Below are 10000 nucleotides of genomic sequence, written 5' to 3' on the forward strand. Positions count from 1 at the left end.
TGACCGAAAGCCAAAGGACAAATTGTTCTCCTCGACTGCTTAGATTGCGCTTGTGCTTCTATCCTTTCATTCATGGCTACTGCTATTCATGAGACAGCTTGACATTACACGAAAAGAAAGAAAAACGCGCGTCCGGTTTGATACATGTTCACATCAAACGCATTTCATGTTCTAACATCATGCGTTAATGTTCTCATGTTCCACCTCATATCACAAAAGAGTCCGTTCTCGTCCTTATCTAATGACAGAAAAGCAAGATAATTTGAATATTGAAACCTACGGTTTTGCAGTCCCGTTTTTACCGTAAGGGCCGTTTTCAACGGAAACCATTCTCCTTTACCACGCCACCGTAAGGCTTTACTGCCACTTTTGTGTAATTTATAACGAAACGCGGCTTTAACCACCCCATCCCTCGGGTTTTGCACGCAACATCAAACTCATTAACGCGCCACCGCTTTCGCACTCAACATGTGTGCTCGACCCCCTCTCTTTCTTTTTCTCTTTTTTTCTCACCCGTTTTTCATTGTCCCCAAGGTCCTTTTTTCTTTTGATTTGTCCGTGGTTGCGCCTCTGTATCACAGTAGCACCGGGCACCGGTAACCAGGTACTTACGTTTGCAAATTACATTTCTTTAATCTTTGCCACGCCGCATTATTTGATTACACCCGGTTCCGGGAAAACCAGCGCTACGCGGTGCAACACATTGAAAGGCAGATTATACAGGACGCAAGGAACAGAACGGATGGCACGCAATGGTCACAAAAACACCCGGACGTATAAACCGGGGCTGCATATGGGGACGACTGGCCCGGGGAACATTATGCATCACTACCGTTTATGGCATCGCATACGACGGGCGACGACGACGGGTGTGGCGTGTGGTCTGGGGTGTTGCGAAAATCATTACCCAAGCACACACATACACATTTACACGGTCACATACACAAAAAAGGGGGCTAACAGTATCTCGTTAGGGCAGGAAAAGAAAAAAGAAACCACATCTCTGCACATATGGGTTAATGTGGCAGCAGCGCATAAAGAAAGGTCCTTAAACATCGAATTCTTAAACGCCTCTCTTTCTCCCCGGTGTTTTATTTCTCTCTCTCCAGCTACTTCCTTCTTCTTCCTTCATTTTTTATTTAATTTTTTTCTTCTCTCAACCATACTCGTGGCTGCGTGTTATGCTGACTGGAACCATAAAAAAGGCCCAAGTACCACCCAACGCTTTTGTTCGCGACAACCGCCATGGCCCTCGTCATAGTGTATGAGATGAGACGTTGCAAATTACGTAAATAACCAACCGCACCACCAAAGGGGCAGAGGGTGTGCAAAGGATGTGATGGCTTGGTTTAAAGGGGGAAGCCTTGACTTCCCTTTTCTCACTGTTGAAGAAAGTGCGAAACTGGTTGCCGGTGCATTCCCTCTTTTCCACGCTGACGCAGAGCCACCCATCACCTAACAAGAACCACCGGTTGGACCTGGCCTGTCGTTGGCTCTGACTGGTTGACTGTGCTAGCTATTCGCTAGCTCGTGGTCCTGGTCTTGGTCCTGGACCTGGACGTGCATTGATATGCATCCCTGACAGCGATAATGAGAGTGAGGTTTGCGCTGCCTTAATAATGCAAAACTGCTGCTGCTGCTGCTACTGCTACTGCTGCTATCCCATTCATCAGACTTCCCGACCTTCCGGCCAAGGATACGGTATCTGAAATGTAGATGGATTTCCGGGATTTCCCTCGCAACCGACCGACGCGAACCGAGTGTCGAAGAAGACGGTTCCCGCGGGGGGAACTACCAAGGGTACCTCCGCGCACGGGTTGTGATTTTCCCCGTCAGTACTGTCGGTTTTCCCGGACACCGGAGGGGTCTATATAGTGTGTTGCACCGGTTTCCGGAACGGAATCCAAAAACAACGGGGTGGGAAAAAAAACCGTGCTACCCGCCCTGTTCGAAGGCGCATTGAGCGCTGGCTCGCTTCTGGCTCGCTTTAACAATGTTGACACACTTTTGTATTAGGTCCGATGGTCGTCCCCGTCCGGCGAACAGGGAAGGTGGAGGCGGTAACCGAGAGCGATGAAATGGATTTGTGGGTGGGCAGCTTGGTGTTTGCTAAGCATTTTCGGTTTTCTGTTGCAAAACAAACTATTCGCATCGGCACGGTACAAAGGGACATCATGGGGGCTATTCGCTTCTAAGAGACATCGCTTACAATATTACAAGCAGCGTAACATCAACATCCGCCCATCCTACGGTTTTTGTGACGCACGAGCACGAGAGCTGTCTCTATTGGGGCTATCGTCTTGCTATCGTCATAGGAGATGATGCACAACACAAGTTGTCTCCAGAACAATGGGACATTTGTTGAGAGTTAAATAGAACCATTCAAGTTCATGAATATCTTTCCTGGGGTTAGTTAATATGTTGTCTTCATAACAGCAGAACACTCGTGATGACATTTATACGAGGGTAGATGAATAATAGATGCATTTTGCACTACCATGTTTTCAATGAAACTTGAAGACCTATTGCGAAGAAACGAACCAAAGCCTTTATCCCCGCCAAACATACTCGGGGCACCTTCTTCTATGATGAACCTGAGCCCACGTAGCACATATTATACTAGTAAATGAACTGAGACGAAAGCTTCTCTTCTCTCGATTCTAACCGTACAACCTGCGGGACAATACCTGGAATATTTACTTTGCATCCATTGCAGCACACAATTTGCATAAGCACTGGATCCGATTTGTCCGCCGTGTGTAAACCGATGCATGTCTCCGAGGTTCCCACTCCCGTTAATGCAATTAGTTGCACAAAGAGAATCGCAACAACAATGCTAGACCGTCCGCCTCGGGCGAGCACGGAATACGCGCGATTGTCGAAGACTTTCCGGGGAGGAAAAAAAAATAGGACTTGATCTTCCAGTTTCAGTTCCATTCCATCATACGACCTGCTCTGTTCAAGGGTTTGAAGCGTTCGAGGTTCGTGCTCGTCGTCCGCTTCTCACTTTACCATCTTCCCGGGCTCTTGTCTAGAGGACACAAGATGCAGCCCCTGGTTGTCAGGCGCTCAGTACCACAAACGCGTTTGCGTTTGCCATTGTCAATGCGTTGCGTTGCTCACCTCCTGGAACCTTCACCCCGTTCGTTGTGTGTGTGTGTGTGTGTGCGAGAGTCCGTGTGATGACCCAGCTTCTCCGGAGTCTGTGAGTTTTGTCAGACTTGCAGCCGGAGCCGGTCCACCGTAACCGGCGCGTCTCGCCGGTGCAGACAGATAAACACAGCAACAACAACAACAACAACAACAACAACAACAGTTGCACCAGCAACTTTGAAACGAGTATGGCCACATCGTTCAGCTCCCGTGGATGTCTACCCCGTAAATCCCCGGACCTTTTTCGCCGGAACTACCGAGAGTGGCGAGAGAGTGGCGCGGTTGCGGGTTACCTCTCACCCCCCGTTCGGCCCCCGAGAGAGAAAGTTAAAACGCAGCCATTGGTATCACTCTAGGAGCACTCCACCAGCGCCGCTTCTGGTCGGTGGTCGCTGGTTGAGCGATTGCGAGTCCTCTGGGTAGCGGCACCAGCAATGCGTCGCTGGGAAAAGGATTTCAACACTCACACACACACACACACACGCACACGGGTACTCGGGCACGCACATTACCTAAATGGGTTTACCAGCTTGCCACACACAAACACACAGGGAGAACGAGAGAGATAGAGAGAGAGAGAGAAGAAGAAGAAATAAAATAAAATCTCTACACCCTCGCTGCTCACCCTTCCATGATACCACCCACAGGGACCACCCTTTTTCTCCTCTGCCCAGCACTCCCGGCCAGCAAACGGGTTGGTTAAAAGATGCCAGCGGGAACGATACGCTGGAAGCGAAGTTAAAGTATTGATCCTCGCCAATTGGTTGAATCAATATTGCCAGCAATATCGTTCAACATTCTCTCTCCTCGCCTCGCCTCAGCTGGCGAGTGAGGGGATGCTGGGAATGGGTGTAAGGTAGGGACATCCTCCCGGGGACATCATGGCGGCAACCGCAACCAACGACAACGTCGTCATCGTCGCCGTCGTCGTCGTCGTCGTCCTGGTCCTGGACCTGCTGGTCGCTGTGCAAACAGCGCCGGGCCACGACAATGGTTCACTCGGTGCAAGGCTCTGTCCCTTGGTCAGATTAATCCAATCAATTCCATGTGTGGCGCGGCCTCGTGTCCTGTCCGTGTATTGCACCAACCATAGCCACGGAGGGCGCGATAGGAGTAAGACAAACGGTCGAGGCAATTATTTCCAGCTGGCACCGTTGCGGGAGGTTATTATGACTTTATTGACACACACTTGACACTTTGGGAAACGGATGCCGCCGGATGCCGAGCACCACCGTGAGCGCAACGAGCAGCTTTTTACGGCACCAGCACCAGGATCGGTCTGGAACGCGGGATGCAGGACGACGACAACGACGACGAAGACGACGACGTTAGGGATGAGCACCAGAGCATCCGGATGGGAGGGAAGAGTAAAACTTTGCAGACTAATAACCCGGGGAGGGCTAGTGCACAGCGTGTCGAGGTGGGTGAAGTAAAAAATAAATTAATAAATTAGTCCAGTCTCGTTTCTTGATAGCTCGATCATCGATGAATGGGGATCGGTCCCGACACCGCACTTGCTACTACCTGCTGACAGGTGAGTTATTGCGATGCGTGTGCCTCTCTCTCTCTCTCTCTCTCTCTCTCTCTCTCGCTCTCTCTCTCTCTCTCTCTCTCTCTCTCTCTCTCTCTGTCTGTCTGTCTAGTGAAGCGGTCCTTGCAGCAGGATGGCATGGAGATACCATAAGCGGTTACGAGCATCATTAGAGCCATTATAATAGCGTAACTAGGATAACGCAATTACCTGGGGATCCGATGAGGACCTGGACAATGTTGATAATGAAGATAAAGCTTGAGAAGTGGATGAGATTAAGTATTGTTTATTTCGTTTATCATCGAATACTTCAAAACTCACTGTTCATCCATCTAGTTTGTTTATCCATTTTAGTACAATCTGACACAATCGGCCTTTTCATACATCAGCCAGTGATGACTAGATTGTTAAAACGAACAATCGGCCGGTATCATGTCCGATCGCTGCCAGCGTTGAATGATGAATTGAGCTTAGCACAACACGATACCCGGGAATCGCCTCGCCTATGCGCCTATTCATCACGTTCTCAACGTTGTGGCTTCCGTGGCTGTGGCGGCACGCTGTGAGGCCGGCTGTCAGCGTACAGCACGCGGGGGGATTTGTGTTTGCTGTTTGCGTGCATTCCGTGGTTGCCACCAGCACATTTAGGCATGAATTATAGAAAGTGACGTAGCGTGAGATGGTTGAAGGAAAGGGTCGGATCGTTGAGACTAGTAACACTAATTTACTGCTGACCGGTAATGCTGTAATCCTTGCCCATCGTACCACACGCACACGCACCGTATGCGCCCACAAGGCGTGACTAATCTCGAGTGACCATTATGCACGCCCGTAGCACCATCATCATCATCATCATCATAACCATCTCTCGGTCGATGGGGCTTCGGCATCACCATTGGCCATACCACATACACGTCCTAGGTCCTAGTACCGGGGAAGGAAAGCAGGAGGGACGTGTATGGAATACTGTAACAACAAATCGACCACAGGCAGTTCGATGCGAAACTTTCCAGCATCAGGGCATCCCCTTTCCATACCCGGCACACGTTATCCGATCGTTCCGACTTAACGGCCCCGGCTATGCAAAGCTCACAAAACTTGCTGGAAAATGTTAATCCGAAATACCAACCCCGCGCTCCTCATACGATGCGAGAGGATGGTGCGGTGCTCGACCAGCAACGGGGGATTTTTGGTGGAATGTGTTTAAGATCATGTTTCGAATCGGCGCCCATCCGATTTTCCGGCTTCCGCCGATATCAATCTTGTGAAAAACTCGGCCGATGGAATGTGGTATGGAAGGAGCAGCAGCAGCGGCAGCAGCAACACCAGCAACCACATGCCAGTTCGCTCCGATGATCAAAGCTATTCGTTTGAGTTACATCTTCATACAGGACATGGGCATGCCGTCCTCTTCGCTTGTATTACAGGAAGACATGAAAAGGGGAGGCGATGTGAGTGATGTGGGTAATGTGATGCCCGGACACATGCACCCTCCCCGACAAACGTCACCCTCATCATCGTTTACTTCTTCCAGAACGCTCAATAGCGGAGTGGACAGCGTTGAGGATGGAACTAGCCAGAAAGAGATAGATAGAGAAAGAGAGTCCAGCGGTCGTGGCACAATGTACCCGACGGGGAGACGGGGGTACAGTCAAATGAGAAACCGGACTATCGAAAGGGATTTGGGTTGGAGGCCATTCGGGGTCGTCCAATTTATTTCAAACCCCCCAACATATTGCGCCTTTGCCAAGCCCGATATGGCCGCTGCTGCTGCTGACGGAAAAGTGATAGTAATTAGTTAATTTCATGCCCCAGCTGAGTTCATTTCATCCTTATTCCGGGTTCGTGGAAGCGGGCAGCGTTGAGTGTTGCTGTGCTTAAAGCCGTGATCGACGGAGTGGACCCTGGTTCCGATCCGACACTTAGTGGTAACCAGGAGGTCATATCTTTAATTAATTGGCCATGTGGTAACCAGTTAAGGTTCGGATGTAATAATTTATCATTTCCCCTTTTAAGTATTCTTTTAGTACATCTTACCTTCCGCCTTCAAACAGTCGGCCATGACACAACAACTGTCATTCCCCGTCAAATGGAATCCTGTGAATCGAAGAGCTTTAAATTGAAGGAAAACGTCCGACCTAAACGACACAACAAAGCCGACTACGTTTGGAAAGATTTTACGTCTTTATTAGAGCCTCTGCTTCCATTGAATGAAGTTTTGATAAATTCGATACCAACGACGATTTGATATAGTGTCTGCGTCCGCCTCGTCTCGGTGTGTTTGTTTGTTTGTTTTTTTTTTTTTAATTTTGTTTATAGTAATCGCTATCTTCAGCCTCGCGCTATCGCTTACAGCGTGCGAAGCACGAGAAATTCGTTCGCCTGCCAAATGCCGGCACCTGCCGCTTCAAGTCGGATAGGCCATTCCTCTCGGCTGCTTAAGTGTTAAGTGTACAATGTTGCTACACACTCTCAAACGCCCTGCGGAGGAAACGCAAGCTATTCATTTCCTGCGTCCTACACCCTGTGTCGCTTTCATCTTCCATCCGGTCGACGTAATTCGTATTTAATCTATTTTATCTAGCCTCCCATCCGTTCCGCTTCTTCCGCCTGCTAAAGTGACCGTTAACGAGTTGCTCCTTTTTTTCCTCTCTCGCAGTGCGCTCCTTGGTTCTTCGTCTTGCACGCCACGACCCGAGCACCTCTTGGGCTCGATCGATCGCTCGTTCGCACGCACGAACGCACGCACAGTATGATCACAAATGTAGGAAAAAGTAGTACTTATCGAGCTTTTTATTTTATCTAACGTAAAAAAACACAGTTCCTCTACGCGCTCTCATTATCCGCTATATATCATAGATTTGTTCACCTTCCTCTCCTCCTCGTGAACCCCTTTTTTTGGCGTGCCATTTGCACGCCATTAGTCAACCACGTCCTTCCGACGACGCCCATTAAGATGGCCGGAGCGCTGAATACTAGAAGGATACTAATAAAGATCCCGTTCCCCTTCGTTGGGCTTCGAAGTTTTTCGGTTTTTTTTTTCGCTGTTGGCTTTACTTCTCTTACCCTCTGTTAGGCCTCGGGCCCGTCCTTCGATTAAACGTGTTGTTGTTGCTGTTGTAGCACCCCGGAATTGTGTGTTGTCCACGGCCGATGGCAAAGGCCATTGCCCGTTTGCTTCCATATGATTTCACTAAACTAATTCCGGGCCTAATCCAGCGTATCGTTCCGATGGAATTCGGTCAGCATCGGAGCGACCGGCATGCCAAATGTAAATGATGCCTTTAGCCCGTAACTCCCCACTCCCGCCTCCCCTAGTATGCGCCACGATGATGCTAATGACGATGCAGCGGATTGGAAACACTTTAAAAGCATCACGACGAGCCAACACGACGATTCAATCAGGCTCGTAATGGAAACAACATCATCGGTGGCCCATTCCATTAGCGGCGCTGTTTTCAGTGTTTTTTAATTCCAATGTTGATGAATGCATTTGCACTACTACGGTTCGGTGGTGTGATGAGTAAACAAGTTTCGATCAACAGCCGATCACACATCATCCCGATCCGCACCAGCGCGTTCGATAGCCAAAAAGCGGAATGCTGGGAACGGAGGAAAGCGGAGGGATTGAGCGCGGGCTCGGGAAAGTTAAACAAACTGCCAGCCAATTTATGAAAACGATAAATTTCTCACGTTTTTCCCGCGAAACCACTCAATTTAAGCGAACGGCAGCAGCATCATCATCAACAGCATCATACTCATCATCGGTTTTTCATCGGCTGGCTCGTAAATTAGTTCGATCGAGGGATCAAGGGAGTCAGTGGGCGAGTGTGGGGGGGTTGGGCGCATTAAGCATTTCGACACACGAACACATGTTGGTTCTCTGGCGGTGGCCGCAACCGCCGGGTTAATGGAATTTGGGAGCTCAAAAAATTGTATTTTATCCAAATTCCAAAACCACGCGCGAGCGGGCGCGCCCCGGTACTGGATCGAATTCCCCGTTTGCCGATGCTGGACCATCACCTTTCGGTGGTGTGCGGTGAGCCGCGCTGATTGGTTGGTGGTTGGCCAACCTGCGTGGTAGAATCGATCAAACATCAAACCACCGTGGCCATTGCACGCACAATCTGCGGACAATCACCGGAGAACCGACCGAGTAACCGCTGCCATCAGGATAACGGTTGTTAGGTTATGGCGCTAGCGACCACCTGCCATCGCATAACATCACACCACATCGTGGACGGGGCTACTTGAAGTACCAAGACCCGGACCCGGACCCGGACCCAGACAACAACAATCGTTAACACTAATTTATCACATAAATAAGTTTTGCTTTCGCCAACTTTCCCCCACGCTTGTGTGTCTTCGGAACGTGCTCGCTTCGGCGCTACTTGTGCTTATTCCATATTCCAATTTGTCGATTCAATTAGATTACGGTTAAAACAAAGCTCCTAGTCTACTGTGGGTTCCCGTAGGCCTCCAATTACTACCGATAGCCGTCCACGTGGCCAACTCCTTAGAAATATATATTTATAGTAGGGGTAAGCAGTAGCAAGAACGCCCCGACTGCATCCGGGCGCTCGAGTAGACGCGAGTAGACAGCTGTGTGACGTCCCGCAATCAGTGCCAGTGACGCACGGTGGGGCTACTACCACTACTACTGCTACTGCTGTTGCTGCTTTTGTTGCTGGTACTACGCCGTCTAGTTGCGCGACGAGTTACGTCAGTCTGACTAGCGGTTGCTGTTGCTGGAGCTGCAACGGCTCGTGCTCGAAGCCGGAGCTTTCACTCGCGTCAGTGACACTCTCGGCGTGGGTGCCGTTATCCTTCCCGCTGCCACCCGTACTGACGTTCACAGGTGACCGTTCGCCGTTGATGGCGCTTCCGGTTTGATTGCCGTTGATGTTGTAATTACAGCTGTTGCTGTTGTTGTTGTTGTTGCTGTTGCTAGTGGTAACAGCAGTGCTGCCAGGAGCACCAGCAGCAGGTGTACTACCGGGTACGGTGAGCAGGTTGCTGTTGCGTTGCGCGGCATTACCCGATCCGGATGCCGGAGGCGGTGGACTAGGATTACGCGAAGAAACACAAGATGCAGCGGTAGTGGTCGTGGTGGCCGTAGTCGTCGGTTCAACCAGCAACCGGTGCTGCATCTTGGAACCACCGGTCGTGAGCTGCGTCGTATCGGAATTGGTCCGCGTGCGGGAACGCTTGGGCATGACGCTGTTTTCGAGCTTTAGCTGAGCGTTCACCTCGGCCCGGGCCGCACAGGTACACGCCTTCAGGAAGCTCTTCTTGAAATTCTCACTCAGATACGCG

The 10000-nt window shown here is 50.1% G+C and overlaps 1 protein-coding gene across 1 annotated transcript in view; it reads right to left on the bottom strand.

Moving 5' to 3' along the window:
• Positions 1-6682: 6682 nt before the first annotated feature.
• LOC125954189 (somatostatin receptor type 2-like) overlaps positions 6683-10000 on the bottom strand; it is an 18959-nt gene continuing 15641 nt past the window's right edge. The window contains exon 2 of the mRNA XM_049684280.1: positions 6683-10000. This exon is cut by the window's right edge and continues 1075 nt beyond it. Coding sequence (XP_049540237.1) covers positions 9403-10000 — 598 coding nt within the window. The 3' untranslated portion in view covers positions 6683-9402.

The sequence above is a fragment of the Anopheles darlingi genome, chromosome 3 (assembly GCF_943734745.1).
Source record: "Anopheles darlingi chromosome 3, idAnoDarlMG_H_01, whole genome shotgun sequence".
NCBI classification, from domain to species: domain Eukaryota; kingdom Metazoa; phylum Arthropoda; class Insecta; order Diptera; family Culicidae; genus Anopheles; species Anopheles darlingi.